Source organism: Pan paniscus, chromosome 7 (assembly GCF_029289425.2).
Source record: "Pan paniscus chromosome 7, NHGRI_mPanPan1-v2.0_pri, whole genome shotgun sequence".
Taxonomy (NCBI): Eukaryota; Metazoa; Chordata; class Mammalia; order Primates; family Hominidae; genus Pan; species Pan paniscus.
The window spans coordinates 26,156,669-26,171,340 of record NC_073256.2 but is presented as its reverse complement, the minus strand read 5'-3'; the positions used below and the strand labels follow the sequence as shown (position 1 = coordinate 26,171,340).

The window sequence follows — 14,672 nt, the reverse complement described above, 5'->3', positions numbered from 1 at the left end:
CTGTCTACTAAAGAGTATAATTTTCCAATCAAGCAAAAAGTCTTAAGCAAATATAAGAATGCTTCTGGAACTATGAGAAAAGAATTATTAGCCCTGGTTAAAGAGGAGAAAGTAAAGATGTTTAAAATATTGGTTAATTACTATATAGATTGTAGAGACCTGCACCTATTACAAATCTTGAATAAGGCCTAGGATAGACTTGTTTTTAGAAATAATGCGAAAAATGTATTAACTGAAATGACTTACATACAGCCCAGGAACTTTGTATAAAGTGATGCACAATTAAAAGAGATATAAAAAATGAAATTAAAAAAGGAACATGAGTGAAAGAGTAGCTTGTATGCAAAGTACTATATTAGTAAAATTCTTTGTAAGTATGCTAGGTTTGTATAACATGAAATTTATTTATTTGTTTAGTTCTTTCTTTTTAGAGACGGGGTCTCACTATGTTGCCCTGGCTGGTCTTGAAATCCTGGGCTCAAGCGATCCTCTTGTCTTAGCCTCCTGAGTAGTTGGGACCACAGGCATGCACCACCATACCCGGCTAATTTTTAAAAATTTTTAAGTAGATACAGGGTTTCGCCATGTTGCCCAAGCTGGTCTTGAACTCCTGAGCTCGAGCAATCCTCCCACCGTTGCCTCCCAAAGTGCAGGGATTATAGGCGTGAGCAACCACACTCAGCCTGTAGAACATGAAATTATAGTCACCTAGAATCAAAGATTAAAGATGAGCTTCTTATTTTGTCTCCAACCTTATTCTGGCTCATTAGAGTTTTTAAAAAGTTAGAAACGCTTGGAAGCAGCCTATTTTTAAAAACATCTTTTATAGACTTAGTAGTTTGATCAATATTAGACTATTGGACTGGCAACAGGTCCTAACGGCTTATTTCAATGTGCCACTGTAAATGGCGTTTCAATGTTTAATTTAGCTATCATAAGCCTAATCTTTACCTGTGTAGATGAAAGTAATGCTTATCCCACACTGGGTTATACAATCGCAAGAATTCAGGTCAAGATCGAACTTAAAAGAAATGACCAAAAGAACTGTCTGTGGTGCTAGAAATAGTGTTATTCATGCTATAATGGTAGCCATTAGCCATGTGTGACTACTGAATACCTGAAATGTGGCTAGTGTAACTAATGGAAAGATTTTCCATTTTATTTAATTTTAATTAGTTTAAATGTAGCCAGATGTAGCTAGTGGCTACCATATTGGAAAGAGCAAGTCTAGAGAAAGAAATCAAATCTTTGGAAATAATGTTTTAAAGTGCTAATTCATAAAAAGCTGCTTATCTTGTTTTCTTTACATTGATGTTAGTTTTGACATAAATATTGCCAGCAGTTTATAATGAAAACTTTATTAATGTAAACTTCTGGCAACTACAGACTTGGGAGTTGAAAGTGCAGGTTTCTAAAGTAGATCTCAAACCCAGTATTAACAAGTGTATTTAAATGAATCTTATAAAATGTTATCCAGAACAAAACAAATTACTATACATCTTATTTGACTGATATTAATATATTCTTTCAGAAGTCATTATAGATATAACCTGATATTGGGTTAATAAAGAACTAAAAAGTTCAGCTAATGCATGGTCCATAGTCTACAGAGACATACAAATTCCTGGTAAAAATAGTAGTTTAAAAACTTATATCCTATTTCAAATAAGAAACAATTCCCATTACAAAAAAAAAAACCTTTTGGAGGGCAAAATTTTCCTATATATATTTTTTATTTGTATTAGCTTTCCAGATCAATAAAGAATTAAACTAAAAAGTTCTGCATGTTCTAAATTAAGCATTTAATTACCTATATAATGTCTTATTTCAAAAATCAATTTTAAAGGAGATTTATCAAAATAATCGAAGAAAAATATTTCATTTGTATTCAGTATTTCGTTTTATCTTTTGCCAGAACTCATATATTCTAACTGCATTCAGTAAGAAGACATTTTAAAAGTATTATATGGATCTGATATGCTTGATTCATTCAATACTTTCTTCTCCATTTTGTTAATTACCTCTAAAAGCTATGCACATAATTTGAGGCAAAGCTATGTGTTTGCCTGACTTATGGTTAAAACATACAGAAACTAACTTAAAATTCGGTACTAAGTGATTCTCAGTAAAATGAGAAAATTTAGAAATTTTAACAAAAATCACAACTTTTAGAAATCACTAGAATTTACTGAGAGGGAAGAAATATTTCCTAGGCAAGGAGTAATATCTCCTTTAAGCAAATGTTCTATCACTCCATAAAAACAGGAAGTCAAAGTCTTTTTTTTTTTTTTTTTTTGAGTTCAAGCTTGAAATTTATATAGGAAATTTCATTTGTTCAGCTGGATCTTACTCATGTTGATAGTGAAGACATGCTAGATAGATTTCCTTCTAAATCTTCCCGTCTCAAGATCACCATTAAGGCTGAAGTAGAATGATCACTATCTACGAATGACCTAGCATGAGGAAAATAAATCCTCATCAATAGTTTTCACAATGTTGCACAATTAGTTTTATTATGCTATTTAGCTCTGATCTTCCTATCACAATATACACATATCATAATCTCTACAAGCCCTGGAAGGGTCCCTGTTGCATCATATAGCAGTGATTCTCAACTGGGCTGTATTTCTTGGGGTCCCTTTAGAAATCTGTGGGGTCATGTTTTGTCTTCTAATATAGTCGTGTCCAATCTATTTACATAAGAACTATAAATTATTTTATTGTAACTTATTGCTATTTTCCCTTTATATTATAGTTAGGGCATTTTTTTCTTTTTTTTTTTTTTTTTTTTGTTGAGATGGAGTCTCGCTCTGTCACCCAGGCTGGATGGAGTGCAGTGGCGCGATCTTGGCTCACTGCAACCTCCGTCTCCTAGGTTCCAGTGATTCTCCTGCCTCAGGCTCCCGAGTAGCTGGAATTACAGGCACGCACCACCACACCCGGCTAATTTTTTAACATTTAGTAGAGATGCGGGTTTCACCATGTTGGCCAAGGTGGTCTGGAACTCCTGACCTCGTGATCCGCCCACCTCGGCCTCCCAAAGTGCTGGGATTACAGGCGTCAGCCACCATGCCCGACCTAGTTAGGGCGTTTTATATAGATTTTTGGGAAGGTACCTATACAGTTAGGTCATATTATCTATGAATTTCACTTCTGAAATGTCATAAGGAGATGTCATAAGACATTCTTTATAAAAAGCGGGCACTGTACCTGATAGAGTTAAGAACTACCAGACTGTAGGTAGAAAAAAGTAACCAGGACTTCTGACTCCTAGTCTATAGCCTTCTACATTTTACTCTTCTGGTTTGTCATTTCATTCCATAGCAGATATAATCCACAGACAAAATTAAAAGGTTAGGAAAGAGGTTAATTATGCTAAACTTTTGATTCTAGTTCATTTTGTCAGTAGGTAGACTGCATTACTTCCTCTAGTTTTGGGACTTAGGAAGCCACTATCTATTTTCTTATCAGTTTATATTTAAAATATCTAACACTATACCAGGCAGACGATGAAACATTCAGCAAAATTTTATAATTTTATATATATATATATATATTATTTATTTATTTATTTTTGAGACAGAGTTTCACTCTGTCTCCAGGCTGGAGTGCAGTGGCGTGATCTTGGCTCACTGCAACCTCCGCCTCCCGCGTTCAAGCAATTCTCCTTGCCTCAGCCTCCCAAGTAGCTGGGGCTACAGGCATGCGCCACCCCGCCCAGCTAATTTTTGTATTTTTAAGAGAGACAGGGTTTCACCATGTTGGCCAAGATGGTCTCGATCTCCTGTCCTCGTGATCTGCCTGCCTCGGCACCCCAAAGTACTGGGATTACAGGCGTGAGCCACTGTGCCCGGCCTATAATTATATTTAAGCCAGAAAAAGACAAGATAATTTTATAATAATGCAGTGAAGTTAAGAATTTTAAAAGCATGTCAGAATTTTACACAGGTAGGAACAATTAATTAAATGTCATTACCATATGAATGATTTATAATTTTCTCTATTTGATAGATTTTATAGCTACCATAATTCCACACTGTTTATATGAGTTTTAAGTCACCTTTGTTCAGAACACTCATGAGTCAGGTTTTCAACTTAAAGCTAAAAAAATTAAAAGCTGTATCTGCTTCCTTCCCATGACACCTACCTTACCCTACCAAAAAAGGGAGATGGGGAAGTCCACAGGCTAAATTGCAAGAAAAGGCACGAGAAAAACTTCAGGCAAAGTAAACACTGCAAAGTTTGTCTGTGTATTTCAGCAGGGATGGAAGAGAAAACATAAAATGCCCTGTTGGTCTATTTTAACTCACCACTCAGAATCTGCTGCACTGCTTCATTGCCCATCTGTGCTGCTGTGAAGCCTTGTAAGGAGATGATGGAGGGGTCAGAGCCGTAACTCAGCAGGAGGCGGCAGGTCTGCAGGTGGCCTGCTAGGGCGGCTCTATGCAAAGCAGTCTGACCAAGGGTGTCCAGTGCATTCATCTGAAAAATCATTAGGTGGGCACAAGGAATTAAGCATCTAGTTTAGTTTCCTTTTATACCTTAGAAAATACATTCTTATGAAAAAAAATCAACTTTCAAAGCTTTTAAAAAGTCTCATAGATATTCATTATAAACTTTTGCTCACTGATTCTGAAGAACTATCTTCTTTTTAGTTACCCTTCTCTGATCACCTTACTGAAAATTACAACATACCCTCTCTTCCCGGAATGACCATTTTCCTGACCATTTCCCATTTCTGCTACTCCCTTCGACGACTAGACTGGTCTATGGAGGCAGCAACTCTGGTCTGGTATTTACTGCTTGCCACAATGAAGATGCTCACCAAATTCTTCTGAATGAATGGATTTTTACCAAACTTTTCCCCAGAATATAAAGACAACAGCATATGTAAGCAAAGACTGTCAAAGTAGTTGATTATATTTCTTTTCTAATTTAGGTAATATAGCTAATTATAATATCTTAATTGAATTACAAGCATATTTAAGCAAAAAAAAAAAGATTTGAGGATTCAAACATTCCTTTTTAAAGCTTTGAAGAGTTATACACAGGAAGAAGAATCATTTAGCTAGTTGTGAGACTGCTTAAGACAATGTGAAACACTGGGATCATGTTCTTAATCTGGTCAAACCTGACTCATCTTATCTTCCAGCAGATCCCAATCAGCACCCTCTACTCCAGTCAGACCCAAGTCCACGTTCATTGTGCTTGCTGCTCTTTTCAGAGAAACCCTTCTTTCTGCCTTTATGGCTCCTGAGATCCAGTGTAAGTCTCCTCATCTCCAAGAAGTCTTCCTTGATTTCTTGAAGACTTTGATTACTCCTTTTCTGAACATCTATGTCAATTTAGCACTTAACTGTCTTATAAAATATAATACTGGGGTAATTTTTGTTTATTGAGTTAAACTAAGGTTATTGAGAATATGAGTGCATGTTACACATAGACTTTCTGGGTCCTCTAGAAAGCTCCTGCTAAAGGTACACAGTAAATTCTCAATTATATGCTGGTTGATTATTGAAAATATTTGTGTACACCCACTAAATACAAGATTAAGAAAAGAAAGGATAAAAGACAACTGGTCTCCCTGTCGCCAGTCTTTTATCATTACCAGTAAGGCTGTTGTACTTACTCAAGAAAGGGTTCATACAAATTCTTGATGGTCTTTCACAAAACTCCCATGAAATACTAACATGTTTAACTCTATCACATTTGCCAGAAGAAAAATGACTGCTGACACATACCAACAAAAAAGCACAGCCATTAGCATGTATCAATGGATAACACAAGCTACCAAACTAACTTGAATTTTGATTTCTTTGTTACTTCTTCAGCACAAAAGAAAAATCTAAAATTGTGAACATTCTAATCATTAACATTTTTCTGGAAACTGGGTAAGAAACATACTAACTTATTCTATTATAGTAATGGGAACTCCCAATCCAACTTGTTGAAGCATGGGAACATGATTTGATGTCACTAAAAAACACTTAACATTCAGCACTAAAGTGATTATTTTCACCAGGTTACAGAAACTGTCTCAAATAAAGAGACTGCTACATTTAATGTTACCCCTCAACTGTGGTAATTAAATGCTTAAGACTGGCTTGACCTATCCATTCAGGAGTCAGAATAATAGATGTCTGGCAGTTTTAGAGGTAAAACATATTCCCACTTTTCCTTGTATCTAGAGATTGCAACCTTAGTGTACATATTTTCATTTCTATCTGAGTAGCAAAAATGACTTTACAGAAGATGAATAACTCAGTAAAACTATATAAAATCACAATGACACTTGGCCCGAAATATTTAGGACATGAAATTATGATTCAAAAAATGCCAAAACAGTTCTGGAAACCAGCAAGCAGACCACAAGGAAATGGCTGAGGGGAATCCTTCAATATTCTACTCAGTGTGAACAGCCTAGTCTCAGACAGCTAATCCTGAGGCCACTTCTCCTAAACTTAAAGCTATCATTGTCTACATCACTCATTTGGTAATTAATCACAAACTGTTCTGTGGCATCTGTACTTAACACCTTTAACTGTGAACATGTGTTTGCCTCAACCTAAAAGCTGATTTCAAGTAAGCCGAGAGTTGAAAACAGTCTGTATTCTTTAGCTAGAGTGACACTGCATTTTTTTTCTCAAACCATAACAAATTGAAAGTCAACAATTAAAAAAATTAACAGGCATTAATATATCTATGATAGAAGAACAAATGATAGGTTCTCCAAGTATTATGAGAACAAAGTTTAAACTCTCCAATTGAGAATACAAAGATCTTGCTTTTCATTGTTTCCATTTTCTGTACCTTTTGGACTAACTAATCATAACTTCTGACTGTTTAATAAACAAACCCCTTTATTTCCCTGATTTTCAGTCCTTACTGAAAATGTATTGTTTTTATTTTGCCTATATATATCTATATATTTGATTCCTGAACATTCCTAGCTGAAATTCTATTTTCTTCATGAGATTTCTCCAATCTCTTCCCCAGGCTGCCATCACCAACACAAATAACTGTTTATTCCTCTGAATATAAATCGATCTATACTTCTCTTATTATACATACTACTTTCCAGTTCATATAGTAGTCAAGTAGACTGTGTTAGACAATTAGATTTTAAGTTCCTTAAGAGAAGGATCTTGATCAAATTCAAAGTTTATACATCCTCTTAGCAGTAAGTACCATGCCTTGTATAAATAGATATTTGAAAATGGTTGGTAAGTGAATGACTCACAAGAGCAACAAACTAATAAATTCTGGTGATAAAAAATACTACTTTTGACATACTGTTCTGTATATTGAACAAACATTAGGAACTACTAAAATGTTCTCTATCTAACCAAAATGCATTCCTCTTTCCCTGGAAATTGAGGGAGAAGGGTAAATGCCAGTGTTTATAGAATTGCTTAATATTGAAAATGAATTTGCTTTATCTGTAATCAAAATATAATTTAAATTGATTCTAATGTTTTTACAGGTGTTTTACAAGTATTCATCATTATCCTTGGTGGTATGCATAGTTAAAGCACTTCCTATGAGGAATGAAACAGACAAATGAACACAATTTTTCAATAGAATACTGACATAGTAATCAATATTTTACTTGAAATGTTTTTTAATCCTTTAATGTGTTGTGAACTCACTACAGAGTATGGAACTGGATTTCTATTTGCTAGCTGAACTTGAGTGTGCTATCTGTAAAGATTCGTGTGGAAATTTAAAAGAAACAATCAAATTCCCTGAAAAGATTTATATATATATATATATATAAAATAATACCACAGATTATCTTTGGTGGTTTCAAGGGGTACTAATCTTGCTCACGTGCCTTAAGAAATAACAAACTGAGCAAAACTGATTATAGACTAGAGGGTGCCAATCCAATGAATGCTCGTACTCAACAAGCGAGTCTTATTTATAATTCTCCCTTTTTCATCCCCGAGACGGGACAGACCCTATCAGCTGCAGGTGGTATACTTCTAAGCCAAGGACACATAAAGTATGGGTTGTAAAAGACCACATTTAGGCCATAGAGAAATAATACAGAAAAATCCAGTCTGCAGAAAGAAGAATGAAGCAGATGAACAAACACTGGCAGAGAAAAGAAACCATGCAACCTCACAGAAAGAGAAAGAGAGAGAGACAGGGAGCGACAGAGACACAGAAGAGGGGAAAGAGGGAAGCAGGGAGGGAGAGACATAGAGAATGGCAGCCAAAGTACCTGATAGTTTCTAAATTCCTCGTTCTGGTCTTTTGTGAATCTCAGCTACAATTCTTACACATATTTCTGGGAGATAACCATACGAGTTTCTCACAGAAGTAATAAACACATTTGTATTAATATACATTTATATTAGTATAAAATATATTTCCATTTGTGTTTAATCTAGATTGAGTTGGTTTGTTACTGAGAACTAAAATGTCTCTGGGACACTTGCCCCTTTGGACTTTATTTTGGTATGATCAAACCTCAGATATTATTTGCACTGTAAAAGATACTTTAGAGCTATAGTATCTTTAAAAGTACTTTAACATCTTTGCGCTAACAATCTACTTATCAATCTACCTCTAGAAAAGCATTAATAAAACTCTTATAATGGGCTGACACATTTCCCCAAGTGAGCAAAGCCTCGTGATCGCTTCTAAATGTGAGAAATAAGCCTATTAAATGTCAATTATTATGTCACAATATCTTCTTAAACACAATGTAAATAAATCTGTCAAATTAAGACATATGAATATGAACTGTCAAAAAATTCCTTCATGTTTCACGTATTTAACAGATGCACATAATGACAAAATAGCTATGCTTTATATATGAAGAAATGCATTTATGAATTAAACTTCTTGAATACCATATGCAGTTGGGGCGTAAGTTTTCTTAATAATGAGAGCAGACAATTCATTACTGATAGAATGCAGAATGCCAGGGCAGACTAACCATAATAAAGAAAAAATTGCCACATGAAGGATAAAGTCTTCATGTCTTTCCTATTTAGACTTTATAGTACTCCCAAAAAGCAGGGGATAATAAATTATTGATTTTTTTTTAAGGTACAAAAGTTTACTCCTAGTAAATGAGGATTTTTCAAATGAATTGGGTAATGCTCCAATGTTCTTGTAACTCTCCTTACTAGCAATTTGTTTTCTAATCTTTTGCTGAATATTGCCCTTATTCCCCTCTAGAGCCACAGCCATCCTCCACCTTGCTCTGGGTCCTGAGAAAATCACTTGTATGAACCACATCAACAGACTCTTTTGGTCTTCACTGTTTTGTTGAATTTGGTCACGGGCACTGGGAGGAGATGGGGGGTACTGGGAGGAGACAGAGGACAGCAGGACAATGAAGAGTAAGGTTAGATACATCCTTTGATCAAAGGCTACAGGTGGTACCAGGTGGCCTTTTCCATACAGCTACCATCTTCCAGCGCCAAGAACCTCTCCTTTCCCTTGTCCCTTCAGACCAGAGATGATCATACCTCCCCCTTTGCTGCTAGAACAACCTCATTCCTTGCTACTTTCCTTGAACCTTGCCCACGTTTCTATACAATTCCTTTATTAAACTTTCATCAAATTACCCATTTTAAGTGTGCCATTTATTGCCAAGACCCTAACTGAGATTTATCTCTGCTTCTATCTCCTTAGAATTTCTCCTTCAAAAGCTACCAAAGCCCTCATATGAAAACGGTCTAAGTAATGCCCCAGTCTGCCTTGATTTCTCTCAGTGGCACTGGTCACCTGCTCCTTCTTCATACACCTCCTGTACTCTGTAGACACTGTGATAGAACTTCCAGCTTTCTCTTCCCACCACCGCTCTATAAACATGGGCAATCCTCGAAGGATCTTTCCTTAACTCCCTTCTTTCCATGCTTTCTCTACCAGGGACCGTACTCGCTCCTAAAATGTAGAATCACTATGTGAATTCTCAGTAGATCTTTCTAATCTTAAACTCTTTTATACTCTGATGCTGTCTTTCCAACTGCTGGTTTTATTAAATGTCTTTCTGTAATATCAACTTCAAGTAGAAAATCATTATCAAGGCGTAGGAAACCAGTGTTTCTCTGTAGCTTTCTTACTTCCATTAATTGCACCACCATTCTCTAAGTCCACTCTAACACCCAATTCATTTCCAGGTAATATAATTCCTCCTTCATAAGTGGCTTTTATCTTCCTCTTCCTTCTTCATTACTAATGCTGCTAAATTGATTCAGGACTGAGGTCAAGTTTGGTAACTGCATTAACTTTCAAACTGGTATTTCCCACAGTATCTACTACAGTCTTGATTATTTTGCATGCCAATATTTATGGAGTTAGTGGATGAAACCCAATTATAAAGGGATTAGATATGTGTCTTATAAAATTTAGATAATTAAAGGGAAATACATAGTATATACATGTTTGAAAAGACAAATGTGGGAAAAAAATGCTCATATTCACAAAGAACCAAAACATTATCTGTGTGTTAAGCACTATACTACATATTTATATACATATGCTCATTTGATTTAAAAAAAGCCTGTAGGGCGGTTGCTTCACATATCACTGATTAGTCAACTGAGACTCAGGGAAATTTAGCCCAAGGTCACAAATCTAGAAAGTGGAGGATTCTAAACTCAAAAGCATGCCTGTCTAGGTTATATATGGCGTACATTTAGTTTAACATTAACAGCAAACCTCAAGTTTGTATGTATTACCCGGCTTTGGGCAAAAGAATGTTTTGACTTATAAAAATATCACTAAGTTCTGTCAAAGTAAGGCAAATTACTTAATGATACTTAGGTCTTCATCCCAAATTCTTCTGCCTTTGCCTGAGAAATTGACTCATCAAGAGTAGGTGAAGGCAGCAGGGTGCTAGAAGCAGTGGAAGAGGGCTGAATCCTAATTAAAAACTGGTGCTGCTTGTTCAGAAGGTGTGTTCAGAATCAAATGGAAACCGTGAGTTGCCTAAAAATCATACAGAAACCATGAGTTCCTCAGAAAGAAATACTACGCAAGCAAAAATGGGAGCCCAACAATAGCTAAGTGAGTTTCTTACTGGGAGTTTTTTACAACACATTAATCACCAGATACACCAACCATGAGGAACAGCATCCTGCCTTGGGATGGGGTAAATAGGAGTTGCTATGGCATTTGATATCTACTGATAGCAATTGATATCTATGGGTTCATAACTCTGATTAAATATAACTCTCCTCTTTTTTAAGTGCCTACTAGCAAGCGTTATCAATGTAGATGAACTATAGTGGAAAGACTAGGGTGAACACAAAAGTCTAGAAGTTCTTCTACATCATTGACAGGGCTAGTAATGAACTAAGATGTTACTGATGAAAATGTATTGTGCACATGAAAGGCAAATAAAGAGTGAGAACCACAGACCTAGAGAAAGACTGACTAGAACAAGTCATAATGTTATTTTTCATTGAAACTTTATAAACTAAAATGCCTGATGGGAGACAATAAATAGATACTATTTTCCCAAAATGAAGGGCATTATTCCTAATTTTTCAAGAGCATTATAAATGTCATTAGATATTTGCAAAAACAGGTCAATGATAAATGTACAAAGCTCGTAAGTGTAGCAAAAATGTCACTTAGCTTAGTGTTTTCTGCTTGAAAGAGCAACAAGATGCTACTTATATAATAATGCAGTAGTTGTACCTACAAAATAGGTAATACATCTGTAGAACTCTGTTCCCTTTTATTCCACTTTGTCTTCATTTCATAAATTAAAAACATAAAGTGCCATTTTAAAGCAGTGATATCCAAATTTTTAAATCACACACCCTCCAGGTAGAAAAGTTTTGAGAACACTTAATATATATATATGAATTTCTTTGTAAATTATAACCAAGAAGTGCTATACTATTATAAAACTTATACAAAGAGAATTTATGAAGGATGAGAAAGAGATGAAATAATTAAAAATTTAAAAAGATTTCATGATTATTATTTTCTGAGATAGAGTACTGCTCTGTCACCCAGGCTACAGTGTAGTGGCATGATTACAGCTCACTGCAGCCTCGACCTCTTGGGCTCAAGTGATTTTCCCACCTCAGCCTCCCGAGTAGCTGGGACTACAGGAATGCACCACCATATTTGGCTAATTTTTTTTATTATTTGTAGAGACGGGGTTGGCCTATGTTGCCCAGCTGATCTCAAAATCCTGGGTTCAAGCGATCCTCCCACCTCAGTCTCCCAAAGTGCTGGGATTAAGGCATAGGCTATGGTGGCAGTCCAAAACATATTTTAATTACTTATGCTAGAAAATATCCATTGACTGTAGTTTAAACATTTTAAAAAACTTATAAAAATTGTGATATTAGGAATTTGAGGGTTTAATTTTAGGTTCATTTCATTTTTCTTTAGAGACAGAGTCTTGCTCTGTTGCCCAGGCTGCAGTACAGTGGTATGATCATACCTCACTGCAGCCTCAAACTCCAGGGATCAAGTGATCTTCCTGCCTCAGCCACCCGAGTCGCTAGGACTATAGGTGCACACCACCACAACTGGCTAATTTTTAAATTTTTTGTAGAGATAGTGTCTTGCTGTGTTGCCCAGGCTGGTGTCGAACTCCTGACCTCAAGCAATCCTTCTGCCTTTACCTCCTAAAGCTCTGGGATTACGGGCCACTACACGTGGCTCTAAGTTCATTTTTGATAATTAGTTTGAAAGGCTATATTAGTTGCAAAGATTTCATACAGATACATGGAGCCAATGAAATAAATGCATTGTTAACTATGCCTACTCAATCAGAATGCCTAATTTTAATGTAATTTACTAATTATGCTAAGGTTTTCATTGAAATTCTGTAGTAAAATTCCATCTTTACTGATGTTCTTGCAAAGTTATTAGGAAGTGCTGCATTACAATGTTTTGAATAGATTCAAAATCTACCCTAAAACCAAATTAAGGAAGGCTTTTGAACAGGTTAGAAAATTCTGTTTTTATGTGTTTAAATTACGTAGATATGACGGCTGGGTGATTCACTTATATCATTTTTCAGCAAAATCACAGAGAAGTGAACATTTTCTAAAAATCTATGTTCAAAACGTTCTCTTCATTTTTTAAAGTTTCTTTTAAAAAAGCAGTTACTTTGGCCGGGCGCGGTGGCTCACGCCTGTAATCCTAGCACTTTGGGAGGCCGAGACGGGCGGATCACGAGGTCAGGAGATCGAGACCATCTTGGCTAACACGGTGAAACCCCGTTTCTACTAAAATTACAAAAAATTAGCCGGGCGTGTTGGCGGGCGCCTGTAGTCCCAGCTACTTGGGAGGCTGAGGCAGGAGAATGGCGTGAACCCGGGAGGCAGAGCTTGCAGTGAGCCGAGATCGCGCCACTGCACTCCAACCTGGGAGACACAGCGAGACTCCGTCTCAAAAAAAAAAAAAAAAAAAAAAAAAAAAGCAGTTACTTTATCATTTACCTAAAGTGTGTAACTTTTACCTTTAAGGATCTGATTATGTTTCCTTTTTAAAGGGTATCTACATGCAAGTCATGGTCATTTGTCCTCAGAGAACTATTAACAAATTTTGAACCCTTTTATTTTCATTAAAAAGAGCACAACTATGACAACACCTTAAAATACTACTTCACAAAATAACCAGACCATCTTTTTATGCTATAAAAGCATGTAAGAGTCACTCCCTGTGTCCCTTGTCAGGGTCACTCCTCTGATCAAGTATGATATTTATAAAAGTTCTACCATTTAGGATAATATCCATAAATTCAACTCATTTGGACACATGTAAAGTCCACTATGCCAAAATATGCTGAAAGGGAACAAACGAGTGAGTTTGCCACTGTCAATCCCTCGATACTAACAAGTCCCACTCTTACCTCAGGAAACCTTGACATCACGAGTCACACTGGCTGACACATGGACCTAGTGAGAGTGCTGGCATCATCTTTGTATTCAATATTGGTAAATCTGAATTTCCTTATTCTTAAATAAAAGTATTATAAATTGAAATGCTAGGATTTTTCCAACAGGGCGTCTTGTATGCTCCATAGGGAGTCTACAACTGCTTTGAAATATACATTCTTGAGAATGAAAAAATCTACAATTTCAAGTCACCCCTAAAAAACAACCAGTTTGCTTCTTTCCTCTCTTAAGTGCTTGACAAAGTTTCAGACTACACCATTCAGAAAATGCCAATAAAAATTATTAAATATGTCATATTTCTTTAGTGTAGAGGTTCAGAAAATTATTACAAATCTGAAGGCATACAATTTTTTTTTTTTTTTTTTTTTTTTGAGACAGATTCTCACTCTGTCGCCCAGGCTGGAGTGCAGTGGCGCAATCTCAGCTCACTGCAAGCTTCGCCTCCCAGGTTCATGCCATTCTCCTGCCTCAGCCTCCTGGGTAGCTGGGACTACAGGCACCCGCCACCACGCCCAGCTAATTTTTTGTATTTTGAGTAGAGACGGGGTTTCACCGTCTTAGCCAGGATGGTCTCCATCTCCTGACCTCGTGATCCACCTGCCTCGGCCTCCCAAAGTGCTGGGATTACAGGCGTGAGCCACTGTGCCTGGCCACAAATGTTTTTTAGAATAAGTAGAGCTATTCTGATGCTATCATTTAACATAATTTATTTTCTGATAAACTATTATTCAAATGGACACTATCAAAATATATCCGTACAGTATTAACTGAAAATAATGTAAA

General features: G+C 36.1%; 1 protein-coding gene across 1 annotated transcript in view; it reads right to left on the bottom strand.

Annotated features, from left to right (window-relative positions):
- TNKS (tankyrase) overlaps window positions 1–14,672 on the bottom strand; it is a 219,638-nt gene that overhangs the window by 57,004 nt on the left and 147,962 nt on the right. Inside the window, exon 12 of the mRNA XM_003805333.7 lies at window positions 4,311–4,482. Within this exon, the coding sequence (XP_003805381.1) occupies window positions 4,311–4,482 (172 nt within the window). The remainder of the gene's footprint in view (window positions 1–4,310; window positions 4,483–14,672) is intronic.